Source organism: Vanessa tameamea, chromosome 5 (genome assembly GCF_037043105.1).
Source record: "Vanessa tameamea isolate UH-Manoa-2023 chromosome 5, ilVanTame1 primary haplotype, whole genome shotgun sequence".
Lineage (NCBI taxonomy): Eukaryota > Metazoa > Arthropoda > Insecta > Lepidoptera > Nymphalidae > Vanessa > Vanessa tameamea.
Genome location: NC_087313.1, coordinates 9,048,583 through 9,069,850, shown reverse-complemented (window position 1 = coordinate 9,069,850; position 21,268 = coordinate 9,048,583). Strand labels below are relative to the sequence as shown.

At 31.3% G+C, this 21,268-nt stretch overlaps 2 protein-coding genes across 3 annotated transcripts in view; both read right to left on the bottom strand.

Annotated features, from left to right (window-relative positions):
• Gaba-b-r1 (metabotropic GABA-B receptor subtype 1) overlaps positions 1–21,268 on the bottom strand; it is a 199,561-nt gene that overhangs the window by 66,513 nt on the left and 111,780 nt on the right. For both annotated transcript variants that reach the window (XM_026628603.2, XM_026628602.2), the window contains exons 3-4: positions 14,962–15,096; positions 10,018–10,188 (exon numbers count right to left, since the gene is read on the bottom strand). In XM_026628603.2, coding sequence (XP_026484388.1) covers positions 10,018–10,188; positions 14,962–15,096 — 306 coding nt within the window. The remainder of the gene's footprint in view (positions 1–10,017; positions 10,189–14,961; positions 15,097–21,268) is intronic.
• The window catches only part of Ctr1a (Copper transporter 1A), a 315,878-nt gene that overhangs the window by 234,903 nt on the left and 59,707 nt on the right, over positions 1–21,268 (bottom strand). The gene's annotated exons all lie outside the window — the stretch shown is intronic.

Below are 21,268 nucleotides of genomic sequence, written 5' to 3'. Positions count from 1 at the left end.
TCGTTTCCAGTCAAATATACTTTTGACTTTCGTCACTGTCAACCGTTCCTTTAACTAATGAAAAATGAAACTAATTTTCTACAAATGTGTTCTGGAAAAATGTTATTTAAGACTGTGTGTTTCATTCACTGAGATACATTACATATTGTAAAAAATTAATTAAAAAAAACATTTTTAGTTAAAAGAAAACTAAGTCCCTCTAGGTTTGTGCGTCATCGAAATTTATAATATTAAGTTCGTATTCGGATTTATTTTATGAGGTCGTGTCTATGGTTTATAAGGGAATGAATATGTAAATCGTTTCCCAAAGGTCAGTCGTAAAACTTTGTCAATCGGCAGACATAGCTCTTAGCGTGTCGAACTTTACTTTATATTGATAAGGACATATTGTATTTGGGCACCGATAGACTGGATTTCGTCACGCGATGCTATCTTTAGAATTGCGAAAAAAATAGAAGTAGATACTAAGTTTATGTTTTCCTTGTATGTAATGGTTCGTTTGCGATTAGTGAATCCAAGAGTCATTGATGTCAAAAAAACGTAACAAATAAAGTAAATTCGTAAGTTTAAGATAACCTTAATGTATTTTTTTTATTATTGTAAACTATAATGTATGCTCGTATTGTTTCCAAATAAACTTTCTTAATCTTCTTCTATGCTATAAGATAAATTTTACGAAATTGCAAAACGAGTTCTTTGTTCAGGCCCACAGATGTTAATGTATTTAGAGTGTGGATCAGTAATTATCATGATTGAAATTAGAAAACTTACATTGATCTAAGAATTTTGCTTCCAAAAAAAAATAATTAAATGTCTCAGAGTCTTTCAAGTCAAACCTTATGCGGTTTTATTACCGGGCGGACGCCTCTGTCCGTGTTAATTTTTTTTCGTACGTCCTTATCAAACTTCCAGCATAATACTTCAATGTCGAATTTGATGAATGGAGTAAAAGTTTTGATTATATTAGTTTCTTCGTTAAACTATGAATTGTCGAAATATATATATATAGATGAAACTAGTGATACAAAAAAATACAAATTTCAGTAAACGCTTAACATTATTTATAATTTAAAAGTAATATTTCGTACCATTGCCACACGTAACCCTGTTTTTATTTATCCTTTTATTTTATTTATAATAGGAAAGGATTGGTCAATAGGCCACCTTATGGTAAGTGGTCACCATCACCCATAGACAATGGCGCTGTAACAAAAATTAACCATTCATTACATCGCCAATGCGCCACCAACCTTGGGAACTATGTTATGTCCCTTGTGCCTGTAGTTACACTGGCTCACTCACCCTTCAAACCGGGACACAACAATACTGAATACTGCTGTTTGGCGGTAGAATATCTGGACGAGTGGGTGGTACCTACTTTTGAAGTTCTTATCTAGCCTCTCTATTGAATTGGCATTATTGTTTTCGAATGTTATCCCTCAATACTACCCTTCAATACGCAGCAAATTGAATTAGTGCGAAATAGCGTGTAATGGAGATACAGTATTTCAGTATTGTGAGATAATTTACAATGTGCAAGCATTCGATAACTTAGTAATTATAACGACTACGATGATATTAATATTATTAAAGGATATAAAATAATAATACTACACGAAAAAGAGCAGACAGATCACCAGCTAACTTTATTTCCACGTGGCTTGTTGTCGTTGTCATTGACACTGCGAGAGATGTAACTAATATTTATCCTATCCATGTCGAGATGGCTAGAACACGTGAATTTTGACTGAAGATATCGGGTTCAAATCCGGACAAGCATGACTGACTTATAATATGTGGAATATTCTCAAAGTTTTTGCCTCAAGTGGACATGACCCGTGAGAGGTCAGGACAGCCTTTTATTTGACGTTCACTCATGTTCTTGAGCGTTAGTAAAATTATATTTTATCTAAGCGCCTCAGATACTATTGGCATATTAATGAACAATAATGGAAATATTTTTTTTTTATCTTCCCTTAATATATTAAGAATCGGTATATAACTACGTAACATTAGTTTTATTCAAAATAAAAAGTTAAGATTTTAATCTCAAAGTGAAGGACTAATGTATTGGAATTCCTCGCAGAAATATATTTTGAACACTTAGCGTTTTCAATTTCGTAGCTAGATTTATATAGGGAGACCTTTTACACACTACATTCCTCGTAATATAAAATATGAGTTTATTAAAAAGAAACTCTGTTTATTTTATCCATACATTATTCGCCAAGGGACATTTCAAGCTAAAATATACATTCTCGAGACGAAGTTTTATCATTTAACTAGCTGTTACCCGCGGCTTTGCCCGCGTAGAATATGAATATATTTACAAATTAACTTAAAATATTACGTTAATGTAATACCTCTTTGTATACCACATTGGTGTGTATTTCAGCCCTTAGGGTAGAATATCCAGAAACGCTTAAATGCGAATCAACTCATTTTTAATCGGTAGCCCAAACATAAAATTTCATGCTTCTAACTTCAATATGACTGACTTCCAGACTAACCTGTATACGAAATGTCAACCCAATTTCTCTCCTTAGGCGTAAAATATCCAGAATCATTTAAATATTTTAGATTTTTTCAAAATAAGTCAAAAATGCAACTTCAAAAATTTATTTAAAAAAAAGTATCAATGAAAATCTATTTTTTTTCTTCTGATTTATAAAAACGAATAAACACTGTTTTTTTGTCAATATTAAAACAATAATTATCGATACAAATTTAAAAATGCGAGACAGAAAAAGATATTATTTCAATTTTTTTTATTTTTTTTTCCATAAATATGGTTTAAAAACAAAAAAAATCGTTATGAAACTTGTCCTTAGATTATTTTAAAAACATAACCGTTTTATCAGCTCTTCAAAAATGTATAACAACTTGGAACTTATTTCAAAACAACCGAAATAAAATGACCACCAAGGACGCTGGCAGAAATTCGTATTCGAACAAAACTTAAATTCGCTCTTTGAATCTCTTGCAAATAAGTTTAAAACATACCTTACCAATGCAAGATTATTCGCGTCGGTTTCCTCTTCACCGGTTACCCAATGTATCAGTTTATAATAAGCGAATCCGGGAAACTAGTACTGTTCAGAGACGACAAATTACTGTCGAAAGACTTCCAGTCCATGTTGTTAATTACTGAGAGGATAAGAATTTATCGATGAACCATTGGTGATGGAAATGGTTTGCCATTTCGACAAACACCTTCGCCGCACGACTCTCTCTAACAGAGCACAGCACACATAGCATGGTCTACAGTGCATAATGCAGGATTCCATCACCACCATTAAACATTATACTCCTATGCAACTTATTCACGAAGAGATCCCTGAAAGGAGAATTATTTTTTGTAGATTCATGCCTACCGCATTAAGCATTAATTTAGGAGTCGCGTCTTGTTTGAAAATTTGATTGATTTTTGTAATTATAATCTGGTAATTTGATTGATTCCTAATTACCAAAATGAGCATGATTGAAGTGAGAAAGTGCACAAAAATCCTATCCTTCTCGAATACTTATTTACAGAAAGAAGAAAATGACCAAGAAGGTTACGAGACCAAATATCATATACCAGCAAGACAGATGTACTGCACCTTTTCCTAATTGGAGTAGAGTAGAACCCATTCCGTGGCCTGGTAGGAGTTCGGACTAAACGCCGGTTGAGTTCTTTGTCTGGGGTCACATGAAATCCCTAGTTTACGCCGTCTCGCCTGTATCAACCGCGGAACACCCCAAAATAGGAATAAAAAAAGCGCATCAAATATGATGCGGAATTATTTGAAAAAATTCGGTAGTTGAATTCTAAATTTTATTTTAAATTTGTATTTTAGTTTTATTTACATTGGGTATTGTTTTTAATTAATTTTCACCCCTATCACCTCCTAACGGGAATAGGTCGAATTACCAATAACCCTGTATAATTAATTTAAAAGAGGACACAGAAGTTACGGGCAAGAATTCGAGATAAATCCAAGAAAAATAACATTTCGTGTAAGAGAAAATTACACAAAGACTAGAAGTAAGACGAATAGTCGCAACGCTACAATTTAAGGGACAAAGCGAGGCTACTCTGTCACCGCGCACAGACAGCGCACTTTCCTGGGTAAACTTACCTCAATGTATGCGTCCTTAGCGTTATAATATATCGTGTTCCCGATTGTAGAAGTAGAGAAATTCAAGCAATTACTTTGAAAACTCGATTCGACTGACTTTTGTTTACAATGCGTTATTACATTATACTTGGGATTATTGTGTAAAAACATTACTAAAATATATAACAAGCCATCTTATAGAGCTCGTGACGGCAAGATTGGTTCAATTATCGTCCAGAGAATCGGAATTGTGATTTAATAGGGAAATATTGGCAGCATTCCTGCCACAATTCCGCGCTTTAGCTATAATAAATTATGATTTGTTTACATTTATTTAAGTTCTCAATTTTAATATATTTTTTAATAGAAATAAATGTATTTACTTCTAGTTAAAACTTATATACCATTAAATTTACATCCCGGTACAGACGAAAAACGTAAAACTTTGAGGACTTTTACGTAACAATAATTTTATACACAAAGATTCAAAGACTATAGTTAGTAGATAGTTTAATTTCAATCTTTTTGCTTTTTCATTATTAAAAATGTATGATCTGATGATGAACAAATTAAATATATTTTTATTTAAGCTCTTAATGAGCGAACACATCAATATTAACTGAAGGTCGCGTAATCCGATTACCGAATATCCTCTTAAATCATTTAATAATTTCGAAAATACATACCTTATATTTTTTACTTATTCAACGTCCTTTGGTTAGGGAAAAAGATGTGTGGTAAAGTCAAATTCTAAGCTGATTTAAAATCCACGTCATGGCGTGGGTTTGAAATGATTGAATAATTATGTTTAATTCACCCAACCATGATTTTCAAAGAATTTTAGAAAATATATTTTTTAAACCCTTTAAGCAGCGATAATATCGAGCTTTTCCTTAAATATATATTATATATTGTATCGATTAATTACATAGGATTTTATATAAAAAAACTAGTTCAAAGTACAATCTAAGCCACCTAGAAACCAACTATACATAAAATTTCATCCAAATCAATCCAGCCATTTACGGGGGTTCAGTAAATGGCTGGATTGATCCAAAGTTGTCCAAAAAACTTCATCGTGCATTAAGATCTTAACATCCTACTTAACAAATTTGTTTAATTTTATATAAGATTTTAAATTAACATGGCTATTTTTATTACTAACAGTATTTAAAACGGGATATTTACCATGTTTTTTATTTTTATTTCGACATTATCTAAGAATGTCTTGTTTTGTTGTAGATAATGTCGAAATATCGAGCTCAACCAAATAAAAATAAAAAAACATGGTAAATATCCCGTTTTAAATACTGTTTGTTTAATTTTATTCATACAACTCTCATTATAACATGGTTTAATTTCACATTTCAGTTTTAATAGGCGTAAAAATATTTGGTAGTAACATCATCGCAAGACAAATGAGAGCGTCGCATCTCAAAACCTCTTAGAGAGAACTGTGTCTCCACTAACTACATTGTAGCTAGCGTTAAGGACTTAGGCCTCATTCATTGCGGGCTACTAATGTGAATATACTTTTCGTATCATGTGTCTGTTTTAATACCCATATTTTGCACAGAAAGTAAACGAACTGATATGTCTCATTGATTTTTATCAATTGCGTCGTTGAAATATCGTCTCCGACGTGCTGGAGACGGCCATCGCAGCGGCTATAATAGGAAGGAATCCTACATAATCCGGTTGAGGGGAGAGTGGTCTTTTGGCTCTGGGTATCTTTCTAAAGGTTTTCATTGCTTGAAAAAATGCCTGGTTTATCATATAGAAATTAATCCTTCACGATAGAATTTTTTTTTATTAAACAATAAATATTTAATTAAACATATCATAGGTATATATATAATGCGCCTTGGAAGTTAAGATGTTATGTCCCTAGTGCCTGCATTTACACTGTCTCACTCATCCTTCAAATCTGAACACAACGCCACTTAGTAATGCTGTTTGGCGGTAGAATATCTGATGTGTTGGAGGTACTTGCACAAAGCCCTACCACTTAATAAACCTTTAGCCTAGCGTCAGAAAAAAAGTAAAATAAAACAATTTCAAAAGTTTTACAAAAAAGAGATATTTTAAATTGTTACAAATAACGTTATTTTAAATACACAAACGCAACGTTAACTTTTCAATATTATCTAATTTTTAAGCAAACAAAAAAAAAACTATTTATATAGCATAAAACATTTATGTAAAACGTTTCTGACGTGACAAATAAATACCACTTTTCATTGCGTTTGTACCAATCGCAGTAAAAAGCATGTCTATCCGTCTCTTTCAAGATATCTGCGTCCCTAATGAAATGCTACTCAGCTGGCACAATATAAACGTGTAAAAGCAGATATAAAAAACATACTTTTCAATTAAAATTATCGCAATAATCCTTAGTGAGCCATTTAGTGTATTTCGCAATTTAGGTTATTAAAAACAAACGCAGGTAACTGATATTCTAATATTTTCTATAATTGAGATAATCTTTTATATGTTTTTTTTATTGTGAGAAAGCAAACAAACATGCACTGATTAGATACGGGCAGTATAAGCGATATAAACCTGTCTTCTTAAAACGTCAATGCACCGGCAACCGAAGGATCTAAAATGATATCCCCTGTGCCTGTAATAGCAATAGCTCCGTCGACCTTCGAACTAAAACTTAGAAGAAATTGGAAGGTACCTACCTGGTCGAGCCTGCACAAAAGTACTACATGTCCATTTTCATAGACACCGAATAAAGCAAAAAATAGATTTTAATCGATACTTTTTTTAAATAAATTTTTTAAGTTGCATTTTTGACTTATTTTAAAAAAATCTAAAAAACGTGATAACTCAAAAATGGTTAACTTTTGCATTATGCATATGGGGGTTAAAATTATCGCAAATAGTCACCCCTATTACCTCCTAACGGGAATACGTCGAATTACCAATAACCCTGTATTTTTTAGTTTTATGATTCTCTTATTTTCGAAGTTACAGGAGGGGGGACACACACATTTCACCACTTTGGAAGTGTCTCTCCCGCAAACTATTCAGATTAGAAAAAATCTAACCTCTATATCGTTTTTTAAGACATATCTATAGACAAGACAAGTATGGGTTTGATGAAAAAACAGGTTTTTGAGATTCAGTTCTAAGTTCCCCATATTTTATTGTTTTTTTTTTCTATTTTTGCGTGAAAATCTTAATGCGGTTCACAGAATGCATCTACTTACCAAGTTTCAACAGTATAGTTCTTATAGTTTCGGAAAAAGTGGCTGTGACATACGGACGGACAGACAGTAGTATTTATTGATTTCTAGGCAGGATATATAAAAATATAATTGTACTTTACTGTCATATTATGTAATTGAAATGGTGGAAACGGTTTTTATTGCTACAATTTACTTTCCGAACCGATTCATAAGTGCTTTTATTCCTACACGAATAAAACATATTTTGATTTTTTGTTTATTTTCAATATTAATAATATATTAATATTTACATTTAGAGTGTTATAATTATTAAAATTTGTTTATATTTTTATAATTAACTATTGCGTCGCATTCGTTCAATCGTTGATTTCGATGCGTTCGCTTGATAGATATACATATATTACTACAGACTTCTCATAAAATAACGAGGATAGCGGGATAATTAAATGGATAAATAAAGTAATGTAAGACCGAGTTGATGATGTAAAGACTTCCTAACCGATTGATGCCATGATGACTACTCCCAACAGAGACTTCCAACTACTCAGGAGATACGACTATTCTAGTGTTTGCGCAGTCAGTGGTGCTCTCCCAATTCCCGCTCTTGTATATCATTGAACAATTTCGTACCACATATTATGAATCAAAGTCCGCTGCGTCTGTGTCTATATCTCTTTGAAAGCGATAATTAAAACTATAGAACGGATCTGCATTCAGTTTTCACTAACTCGACGAAGTGATTCATGAAATGAGAAGACTAAAAGGATAATATTTTTTTAAAGAATGAAAGATAAATGAAGGAATAATTTTTAATTATCACTTGTGTTATTAGCGGGGACGACAATAGCCAAAGGGGTCAGGATCGATTCTGCAACTCTCTACATCACTAGGCCGCCTGTAAACCATTGCGCCATTGACGCTTCTGAATAATTAAATTATAGTTTAGTGTAAATTAGCTAAAATATGACGATGCTTATTGTAGTATGAACGTGTCAAGTAAGCTTTACTGGCGTGTGCTGGCTCAACTACTAAATTTATCAATAAGAATTACGGGTAAAACGTTTAATGTACTCGATCCATATTCTATCTGTTCGCGACTGGCAGCTAGTAGAAATATAAACAGACGTTCACACTCTATAATTTAACTCGATAAACGTAGGTTAGAATATTTATAGGTAAAGTTCGTAGCGTGTCAAATCCCACTTGATGTCGATACAAATAAGTATCTAACGGCAAATCGAGTACGCGAGACATGCAAGATCGGTGCGACCTATATACGCTGCCATACTATAATATTATTCGGTTTTTATTAGTTTCAGCGCCTTATCGATGTAGACCTAGTTAAAATATAATGAGCATATAAGTTTCGTGGAAAACGTTTAGCCTTTTATTGGCTCTTATTGGATTGACGCACATAATACTAAATTACGAAAAGTCGTCGTATAATGTCACAACATGTACAGAATGTAAATTTCCCGCTGCTGGGGTAAGGCCTCCCCTTTCTTTGAGGAGAAGGTTAGGAGCATATTCCACTACGCTGCTCTAATAAGGTTGGTGAATTCACATGTGGCAGAATTCCGTTGAAATTAGACACATGCAGGTTTCCTCACGCTGTTTTCCTTCACCGCTCAGCACAAGATCTCGGCTCATTGAATAATGTCAGGTGAGCATTTCAAATTAGTCTTTTCTATTTAAATTTAAAAAAAAATGTGTGTACGAAGTATATTAAAATTAAAAAAAATATAACTAAACATTTTGATAGATATGTACATTATAAACTATAATATATAAATAACAAATAAAAATTAATAACATTGCAGTGTATCTTTGAAGGTCATATTATTAATTACAAAATTGTACATACGATCGCGTGTACTCACGTCTATTTTAATATTAAAAATTTTCATTGAAGACTCGTCGCGTAATTTAATACGTTTATTCAAGTACAATCCCCCGTGCGTTCCATTGTACGAAGTTTTCATATTTAGTTTATATTAATTGTAGGTTAATAAATGTTTATGATATTCGATTCTACAAACGTTTCAAAATTAGCTTCCTATGGTACAACAATGTATTGAATAATTTATAGTATGGTTTTTATAGATATAAGCCATACCTTAAAGATTATTTTAAAAGTTTGTGTATTTTATCTATAATTATAGCGTATAGAATTAATTAAGCAGATAAAAACTCATTGACGCTACCAAGATTATAAGCTGTGATCTTGGATAAAGGTCTACATTTTCTACCCACAGAGTAATCACAAAGAAATTCAAAACTAATTTTAGCTAATAGAATTGTATATTTCTAATAAGACTTAAATAGTATGATTTCTGGTGTACAAACTGTTTCCGTTAAACAAGAAAGAACAACCGTAAATTGATCGGTATTTTTTTTCAATTTTGTAATCATTTAAAAAACCTTTTTACATGTTTTAAAAGAAAAAAGGTACACGTATAATTTTAATATGGGAATATTTAAAATTATAATTGTAACTTTTTCTTTTTTGTATAGCCCGTTATTTGAGTGTCTCTTTCTAATTGTGCAATGTCAAATAAATAACGAGGATTTTAAATAAACAATTAAAAAAAAAAATAACAATAGTTATGAAACAGTAACATGTTTGCCTTTAGAATGTGTTTTATCAATTTTGAGATTGCGTGTGTGTGTGTGTGTGTGTTTAAAAATGTGTATTTGACAAACGTTAACTTAATACTCACCGATATGAAAACCTCTTCAGCTTGTTGCAATATAGCGATGCGTGACCAACCGAACTTCTGCATGAGTTTAATCCTTGTGGGGTTATGAACAGTTGCAGAAGGATGTGTTCGGAAGAGCGTAGGAAAACGCGCACGGTCCGACAGAGCTGGCGATGACGCGCCGTAACAGAGCTGCGAAAACAAGAGCACAGATTAATAATTCGATATTATACAAGGGACAAAGGTTATAAGTGGAAATCAAAACAGTTTATTGTATTGTACTCAATTAATTTTGGTCAAGATTATTTTCCATAGAAGTCGTTATATAATTTCATAATATTATTGATATAACTTTCTCATTTTATCTTCGACCGTTATATAAAGAAATAAAAAAAAAAGGTTAAGTTTCACCCTTTAAATGACACCCACATCTGTGTAAAGTCATCAACAAAGTCTTCTTATGGAAAAAAGTTTTGATCTTATTTCAAAACGTTGCTTTAATGCGAGTTGGTTACACGTGGCAAAATTTCGTTCACGCTGCAAGTTTCCAAACTATATCTTCCTTCGCCATTTAACTAAGCGGATAAAAACTTATTGATGTTACCAAGATTATAAACTGTGATCTTGGATAAAGGTCTACATTTTCTATCCACAGGGTAAACACAAAGAAATGCAAACTAATCTTAGCTAGATTTAATATTTATTAAATTATCGATCATAATTTGTCAAACATGTAGAAGAATAAAAAAGTCTTTATCACACACAAAAATACTTAAAATAAAAGTTAAATAGACATTAATTTATTAGATTTAGATTGTACAAAGGAGCCTTATTTTATAACCTGTTAATTATTATGTTAAATATAATTTCAATTGAAATATAAGAGGTATAAGGATTATATTTAATTTATAGTGAGTTTTATTTCAATGAAAGTGCACCACGATCGCTTTGTCTGCTGGATTGTGGGACGCATATGTACATTACTCATCCTGTCTAAACCACTATCTCTTGACTTGTAAAGTGGAGTTAATCTCCCCCAGATGCTTAAGGTACTTCATAAGTAGTTAAATCAGCAGCTTAGAACATTTTTCTCACTTTAAATCTATAAAATATTCAACATAACATTATTTTATATAAGTTAAATTTAGACGTTATTTGAGATAGCTTTTGAAACGTGATATGCTTAAAGTTGTTGCAGTATTTTGTGAAGCTTAATTTTATCTCATACATATATGTTTAAAAAAAGTAATTATTATGATATACATATTGTTTGACATTTAGTTGTTCTTTTTTTGGTTTATATAATTATTTATGTCATAAAGCACAGTTTATATTTTGTAAATAATTGTATGTTACACTATCATGTTGTGTATATCTTAATTAGTTTTGCTAAGTATGTGTTAGTAATTTTCTCAATATAAAATATAAAATGATTTTTGTCTAGTTAACTTTAATTTAATAATTGTTATCATTAATATAGTCTATATAAACGCGATCTATTAAATAGCGGGTGCTGAGAACAATTTTTTATATTATACTAAAATACTTTTGTATTGTATATATAGATAGAAATACATAATATTATGTTGGGGGTTTTTACTTACGTACAATTTTTTTTTTTAAATAAAAACAAATATTTATTTTTACTTCTTAGCATTCTTCTTGCTTTTATATCCGGTGGTTTCCATTAATTTATATTATTTTTATTACATAACAGACGGACAATTTAACAATATAATCTTTGCTAATAGTTTTAGTGAAGATTTGCTAAATTATATTTGGGCAACGATTACTATAAGAAGTCCACAAATTGTAGTTCACAGTGTTTTTATTAATCTTATAAAATACTTTAAAATCCATTCTTGTCTTTCATCTACGTCACAAGTGAGTTCTGTCAGCTCACTATTTAAGGACAAGCTTAGACTAGGCATTGATAAATGAAACGCTTGTGTCTTTTATATTTATATTGTGAAAGGAGATTTTCAGAACATCTTTTCGGGCTTTATAAAGACAGATGATCCAATGTTGTTTCTGTGGAATATATCTTAGCGACTTATTTACGTACAAGTTTTAAAAATATTCAAAGAAAAATGGAATCAAAAGTTAAAGCAACAACTCAGTAGTAAGCTGTTTTGCTGAATAACTTTACTCTTATCAGCTAGCTGTTCCTGTGCAAGTTTGGTGGATAAATATGAGATAGATTTTTAGGCAAAACTTGCAGGTTTTCCTTGACCTTCAGCTTGATATAGATTTGTGTGACTTCTCAGATATGAATCCGTTATCTTAGTTTAATTTCCAAATAGTCTGTCCAGTGAGCTATCAGGGAGAGGGTTATTTGAAAGATTTTATTTTTATAATTCTATGTACCTTAACTTGCTACAATTTAAGAAGATTAACATTGTTTGTTAATTAAAATTTGACAATTAATTATTTCTGAGGTTAGTAAATAGTAGGCAGACGGGCTACCTGATGGTAAATGTTCACCATAACCCACGGACATTGGTGCTGTAAGAAATGTTAACCATTCCCGACATCACAAATGCGTTACCAACATTGGCAGCTAAGGTGTTATGTCCGTTGTGCCTGTAGTTACACTGGCTCAGGGTGAGTGAGCCAAACCCGAACTCAACAACACTATATGTTGCTGTTTGGCGGTAGATTATGTGGTGGGTGGGTGGTGGCAACTGCGATGGATTTCAAGTATTTTATTTTATATATTAGTAAAGTTTAAGCATCTGCAACTTCGTATATAAAATACTCACTTAATTTAAGACGACTGGAGGGTATTAAGCGTACGTCGACCAAATCCCTTATAACTTAACTTATAAATAACTTGTCTGATGCAAAATCCAGAGTTCTTTTTACTATATACACATGTTAAGAATTTAAAATCTCTATCATCCAATCAGAGGAATACAATCTAAAAATAATTAAACAACTGACCAATAGTAGTAGTAAGAATAGTAGTTTTAGTGTAGACATTATCTATAATAATATTATAAACTCGAAACTAAATCTGTCACTCTGTCTGTTGCTCTTTCACGGCCAAACCCCTGAACAGACTTTGACGAAATTTGGTATAAAGCAATGATGATTTATTGATCGTTTAATGACGTCACATTCGACTTATCAATATCAATAATAAATACATGCATAATATATACATATATTAGTTATTTAATACATTTAACTACTAAAATACCAACTAAAATAAAAACTAATAAAAATCATGATTATGTGATCACTGCATAAATAATTATAATATCTGCTTTTTGAAATAACACACACTTGAAATGCTATGTAAAAATAAGGTATAACTGTTACCTAGTTATTATAGAAGTATATACTATAATTATATAAATCTTCGTTATCTATAAATTATGTTAAAGATATTTTTAAATATATAGTACTATATTCTTAGAAAAATAATGTTAGCGAAACCGTAATAGCTTATAATTATAATATTTACACTTACTTAAGTAGTTCTATTTTAAAACGTTATTCAAGCTTAGCGTGCACGTTTACAAATATATTATATAATATTATTTTCGTACTTTATATAAGACCATAATTACATATTCATAAAGGTTAATACTTTAATAGAACATCAAAGACGCAATTTTAGCTAAAAAGGTATCTTTAATAGCCCATACTTATTTACCTTTTCTGGCAACGACCAATTTCAGCGAAGAGGTTTGGGTCCGTACGTTAAAACGTGTACTTTATTTTGTTAGAGATTTTAGAAAAAAAAAGTGTTTATGAAAAGTAATATTATTTTACCTAAAGAGTATCACTACTATGTTAATAAAATGTGTACTAACGAAACTGTTAACAAAAAGTACATTTCGTTAATTTAAATATCTATAATTATAAATATTTACGACCTTTTGACAACCCGTGCTTGTAATTAAAAACGTTAGGTTTAAAATTCGAACATGTATTTATAGGAGTTCGTCGGCGGTAGGCAGAATTTTATTTCACTTTAGCTTCCACGCTGCACAGTATAAATCAAAGTTATTTCATTTACGAAAGAGTGAAAAGAAAAGTTGCTATTATTCTCATATTATTATCATTTCAGTTTACTAGGCAAGTTTTTCTCATAAAAATATTAAATTCGCTACAGATGGCGACTTCGTGGTACAACTTAAAATATTGAATGAAAAGAAAACCCAGCTTAATTTAAATGAGTTTCAAACAATTTCAACATTCCCGCATAAATTAATTATTAATAATTCTTAGACTTCATTGAATAATTCTAAAACATATTTATCAAGGTAGGTATATCTGCCTGGAAAGCAATTATAAAGCTATTGTCATTCAAATAAGCAGAGTGAAATCCAACAAAGTTTCAAGTTTTCTTTGTTCGACATCCAGATAATAGCTTGGCTTTTGAGTATTGAAAATAATATTACTCGAGGAAGTAATTTTATTTTAGTGAAATTATTTTCATCTATTTCATTATTAAGTACAAAAAAATCATTCGTGATTGAAATTTTTAAAGCGAATTTGTAATAATTTTTTTGTAAATAATTGTTAATGATTGGATTTATTTCAATATTGGTAGTCCACTTATAATATACACCAAAGTCTTTGGTATATTTTTAAATATTAGTTCATCGACCCACGGTGTTTTGTTTTTTATGTCCAGCTTATTATTATTTATTACGTTAATTACAAAAGTACTTGACCTCCTATTTTTAATTTACTTCTATTAGCACATCGATTTGCTGCTTTGAAAGTATTTAGGTACTTTATTCAGATGACAATATAATAATTGTTACCATCGAACTGATTACACGATGAAGTCAAGAAAGGGATAGAACTGGACGTTTTTAGTTTTTTTTAGTATGATTTGTATTATTATTACTCAGAATTAAGTTCCTGTAAGTGTATATAGAAATGAGTACGGATAGAAAAATAAATAAATTCGAGTTTTTGTTTACTATCTATGAATAAAATACTTACAACCATAAGGTTCCACATTTTGGCAGCCTCTGCAACTGTCGTGCAGACAGTGGAACATCCTGCGAGTAGTAACAACTTCTGCGGCGGATTGTACAGTAAATTGTACATCACACTCGCACCGAGACCGGGTTCACACTGTTGAGAAGGTTTAAAATTAACATAATACATAAATAATACACATATTTTATTTGCTTTTGTAAATAACCTTTTGATACGGTTTACATGTGTATTGTGTACGTCTATTTTAATTTTTAATTATATTTAATATATCTTATATATAAAAATAAGTGGCATTTTTCGTTGTCACTTTATAACTCAAGGACGGGCTCATCTATCCAAACCAAATTTTCAGGGTTTGTTCGGACTATTTAGTAGATGGTTTATGTGAAGTTTGCACAAAATCGGTCGAGTGGTTCTTCATTTATCACATTTTTTGTAACAAATGATTTCAATAAATGGCGGGTCATTTTGTTAATGGAGATTTTTAGACGGGGAATTGTCTGTCAAATTAAAAGTAAGTATCAATTAAAAATGAGTTCACCAGTTTCGATAGGTAATCGTCTTAATTCAATTTATTATTTCCAAATAACCCATAGCATTAAATACTGGCATGTAACATAATTTCTTATTTTAAAAATGATTGAGCTGTCATTAGAAATAATACAAAAATCAGAAAATCGATTCATTTCTTACAAAAATATATTACTTAATTGCTAGCTATTTAAAAACTAAAATCATATAAATATTTATATACGTTTGTCGATTTAAAAGTAGCGTCGTGTACTTTCAATTTTTAAATTTTACTCTTTTTTTTAGTGCGTTGTCGGTGTTTCATGTAGTTAGCAGGCTTTATTTGAATTAAATTGTCAATCGCATTTACACAAACGGTAAGTTTTGAACTGTTGAAGTGATTACAGGTATATGTGTTTCTTAATTTGAAAAAAAAAAACATGTTCCTGTGTATTTTATTATTTTGTAATGGATTATTTTATTGACATTTTTTTATACATTGACAACGAATGCAGTTATATAGGTACAGGGTGAAATTTTGTTGGTTGTTTTCCCGCAAAGAATTGATTTAGTAGTCAATACGTACTTCTTTTGTATTTTTATTTTTACGCGAAATTTAATCGATATCTTGCGGGAAAATAACCCCCAATATTTCATCCCGTATATTTCCAGACACACAATGTATAAATACTGATACACCACTATTAGTGTAGCAATTTGTTTTCAATTTAATTTTTTCTTTTGTATATGAAGGATGAAGGATCAATGCCACGAGCCAGACGAGCAAATATAGGTCGGCGAACGCGTAATACAAATTATGTGACATCACAAAGACGATCACAGACTGCAGATGAACGCACACGAGCTAATGCATCGCAGCGTGAACGTAGTACACGAAATAGATCTGCTGACCCTGTGCCTGTATTGAATCTTCCACGGGCGATCACGAATACGTTTTGGCTGAAACGGTGTGTGCTGCTTTTAATTATAGTCAGATTGATTATAGTATGTACGGATACATTGGAATGATGGACGTAATATGTCCACATTGTGATGCGGCAAAATTTTCAGGTGAAACGCTCGGCATGTGTTGTGCTAATGGCAAAGTTAGATTGCCAGCATTAGAAATTCCACCCGAACCATTATATTCATTTTTTGAGTCATATTCAAGAATTCGGCATTTCAAATGACTTCTTTTGGTGCTACTAAAATTATTAGAGATAATTTCATGCCGACGTTTAAGGTATTTACTTCAATTGGATTATCCCATAGTTTTATCAATCTTAATCATAAAGTATTCGATAGTTTTAAAAATTCTCATCCAACAACCTAAAATTGCATACATGTTACAGATTCAGGGGCAGATTTATCATCAAGTTGGTTTGTTATTGTCGTACCCCGACGCTGAATCTGAAAGTTGGTTCTTTAATTATATTATTGCGAAATATTAATCCATCAAAACTGTGTAATGGCACCAGATTGACAGTGAAAAAGTTATTGCCAAATTTGATCGAAGCTACGATCTTAACTGGTAAATCTAAAGGTGAAGTTTGTTTGATACCGCGTATCCCTATGATTCAAACTGATATGCCATTCGAGTTCAAACGATTACAATATCCTGTTCGCTTATCATTTGCGATGTCCATCAACAAGGCTCAAGGGCAAACACTTCACGTTTGTGGTGTGAATTTGGAAGAATCAGGTTTTTCACACGGCCAACTTTATGTTGCCTATTCCAGAGTCGGTACCCCCAGCCGTTTGTTTATTCACACTCAAAATGGAAAAACCAAAAATATTGTTTATTTTCAAATGTTTTGAATTCGTTTTTTAAATAGCTAGCAATTAAGTAAATATATATTTTTTTAATCGATGTTCTAACTCATTTTTGTATTATATCACTTTATACGTAGCGAAGCACGTACCAGGCCGCTAGTGTATATATAAACTTGAAAGAATATAATTACACTTCAGTTGGATTATCTATTCAATTATTTAGTAACAACTCAGTGTGCATTTATTTGTTTATTTATTAATGTTTGTGTCCCCACGTCTTCATGTCATGTCCAGCGTTAAATGGCTTTGATTAATAATGCGTAGTTAGTACGTTCTAGGGATAGTCACAGTTGATCACGATTCCTGTTAATTATTCACACCAGTGCCACCACACAGACACTAACTGCTAATTGCAATTTGTAAATAATTGAGCAGATATTTCGTTTGGTGCCCAGTCTTTTGAATGGTTCGACGAAATTTAATACATATCTGTGTTTAGAGTTGTAAATTACACTTATAGAGTTCATGAAAAAAATAATACGTGCAGTTCAGTATATGGTAACTGTTTGCAAATTTCCGCTGGGCTAAGACCTCCTCTCCCTTATAGGTAGTTAGCTCTCCTCTAGCTTATTCCACCACGCTGCTCCAATGCGGGTTGATGGATACACACGTGGCAGAATTTCGTTTTCTACCAAATCAGATTAGTCACATGCAGGTTTCCTCACGATGCTTTCCTTCTTCGCCGAGCACGAGATGAATTATAAACACAAATTAAGCACATGAAAATTCAACGGTGCTTGCCTGGGTTTGAACCCGTAAACATCGGTTAAGATGCACGCGTTCTAACAACTGGGTCATCTCAGCTCCTCAGTCCAGTATATGTAATATAATAAAATGTTATAAACGTTTATATTTCCGTTTTATATTTCCTTCATTTATTCACTCAATAATTTCATATTAAGATGAAAAATTATATATTTTACCATGACATTCTACAATTACATATTATTTGATAAAGCGTTTATTTTGAATATAATGTTAAATACATACTATACGTAATAAATGACGAAATGAGGTCTGCCACCAGGATTTCTTGGCATATCCTATGTAATTTCCGAGTTATATTAGGTTAAAACTGTTCTTTCTCCCAATTATGAAATCGGAATAATTAAGAGATCGGAATAATTTACTAGTCAGAAGTAATTGACTCGTGATAAAACTGTTGATTAATCCTCAACATTTCAAGTTTTTATTCTGGTGTCATCGAATTGTTTACATGATATACTTTCTGCTGATTTTGTTCACGTGATAACTTGACTTTTTTAATGACTAACTATATATATAATTATTTATGAAATTCTACTGTAATTTGAGTTCATAAATAAGACGAATAAAGAGACTCATAAATTATTCTTTATTAAACTACAGTGTAACGAATACAGTATAATTGTATTAATTAAGATGACTTTGTATTTTTAAATGTTGAAAAAGAGTAACTTCCGAGTTTCTTGCCGGTTTTTCTCGGTAGAATCTGCATTCCGAACCGGTGGTATCTTGACTTACTATAGTTTGTTAAATGACGATTCAAAAGTGCTTGTAAAAGTCTGCTTGAATAAAGTAAATTTTCTATTTTGATTTTGATTTTGAATGGAGACGTCAAAAATACGTTATTGATACGAGTTATGATATATAAAGTAAAGGAAAAATTAAAATAAGACTTATCGGATTTTTTAAAATAAATTTAACGATTCACCGTCGAGGAAAGAATGAATGATTCATTTTAACTTCACAAAATATACTCGAAAATATCTTGTTAACTTGCATGTTCGACATAAATGTAAATATTCATGCCACGACGTCCAATCCTCGAGGACTAGCCAACTGCGCCGAAGATACTAAGGTGCGCAAGTGTGTGCACTTGTACATATATATTCTGTATCTACACCTACACTCTCAATTCCAACACTTTCACAATTTGATGTAACAGCAATTCGGCATAGAGATCACGCGCATGACCGTTTTACGTGCTTTTTATCATTAGGAACATTTCTTTAACTTGTTACTAACATTTCTTAATCATGATCCTTACTGACTTTTTGTACGAAGTATTTGTAATATTAAAGACATATGCCAAAAACGATAATAAACTATAGTTTATACAATATATGGTTATGGAAATGATCTGTTCCAATGACATAGACAATCACATAAAAATAATTAAAATTCAACGAATGATAGCAATAACGTCAGCTAATATCTTATTAATTTTTTACAAGATTCCAAAAGACTTTAAAGTATTCAAAAAAACTAAACTACTATTTATCGCCTGACCTCGATAGATTGAATGGTTTTCGAATTCTGCATAGAACAGCGAAAAAACAGACAATGGAGCTTTATTAAAGGGGTTCCGCTGCGGATGAGAACCAAAAATTGGGAAGTTCATTTTAGTTCCAACTCTGAAATGTTAGATCTGCGTAATAAATATACTAGTTACTTTTTTGTTTAGTCTAGTTTAAAAATTTGAATTGTTATTTTATACATTTCTCTTTTGTTTTTTTTTATTGGCAAGTTTCCAGTGTCCAGGATATCCATCTGTCTTCGCATCATATATTAAATTCGGTTGGCGACTTAACCGTGAAGTAAGATGGATTATCCGGATGATTAATTAGCCTTGTTCTACAAAATAATATTGATCATATATGTTTGTGTATAAATTTAAATTTAAATTTCAGTAAGGCCGATGACCAAATTGGTCAATAAGTGGTCAAGGTCACTTTTTTATCACTCACGTCCATTTCTTCACCACAATCATACCTGATGTGATGCAGTCAAAGACGAACGTGCCTATTCAATCTTGTCTACAAAAATATTTGGATTATAATGCTCAGGAAACACATAGAATAATCTAAAATGTATTAATTTTTAGTGACCATATAAATTCCGAAGCATGGAATACCCAAAGAACAAGTGGAAAAAAATTCAGTATGCTGTAATGTCCTCGGTTTAGGTTTAGATAGATCGATCGCACATTTAAAAACAAATATTTTTTCAAATGACAATCTAAGCTGTAATGGCCGATAAATTATAAAAAAACACAATTCAATTAATTCCATGTCGTAAGGGAATTGAAAAGATGTTTTAATTAAAAAAACATTTTTTACTTCAACCTGTATTAATTGGATATTAAAAATTCAGTTTAGCTTGTCAGAATGAGCCGTCAAGCCTTTGAGAGGGCCGGCTTAAATAATTAATGTAGGCTTATTATAAAAGAATAACGGACGACATAAGTCTGTTTATACAAAACGTAATAAAATTTTGGAAAGTAATTCATAAAAAATAATATTCTAATTCTTCTTTTTCGATTTTTTTTTGTGTGTGTTTTAGTAGATCCCTAGAAGGATTTAATTGGAAACGGTCGCTGGAACTGCGATATAGATTATTTTTTCCAGACGAAATTAGGACACCTAGATTATGTAGATAATAAGGCCCAACATGTTTTGTTAACACAGTTAACAAAACATATATATATTTCTTATTCATTATAATAAAAAATTGATATTAAGAAAATTAAGAGGTAAATCTATTGAAGCTTCAAGTACTCGTTACCCCTATTAGCATTTCACCCTCGATATTCAATATTAAACGAATGAAATCGTCAATTTTGTCCCGAAGTTAAAATGTATAAATTGGGAAATCACTTCGAATCGGATCTGAAATTCTATCCAATAAAATTTTCTTCCGCGAGCGATTCATAAATTTTCAATAATTAAATCGAATGTCAAGCTCACCCTGGCTATATCATGAACCAATATTGTAGTTCTTTAGCTTGAAATAAATTAATCTAAAACACAGTCGACATTTGCCGGTTTATCAATCTGTTGAGTGGCATATCCCAGGATATCGTTAAGTTTCATGGATTAGGTTCGTCATTCAAACGACTGACATGATTGTGGACGTGAGTTACGTTGATTATATTTATAGTAAAGATTTGTGAGAGGAATTGAAAATGGAACCGTCAATAATC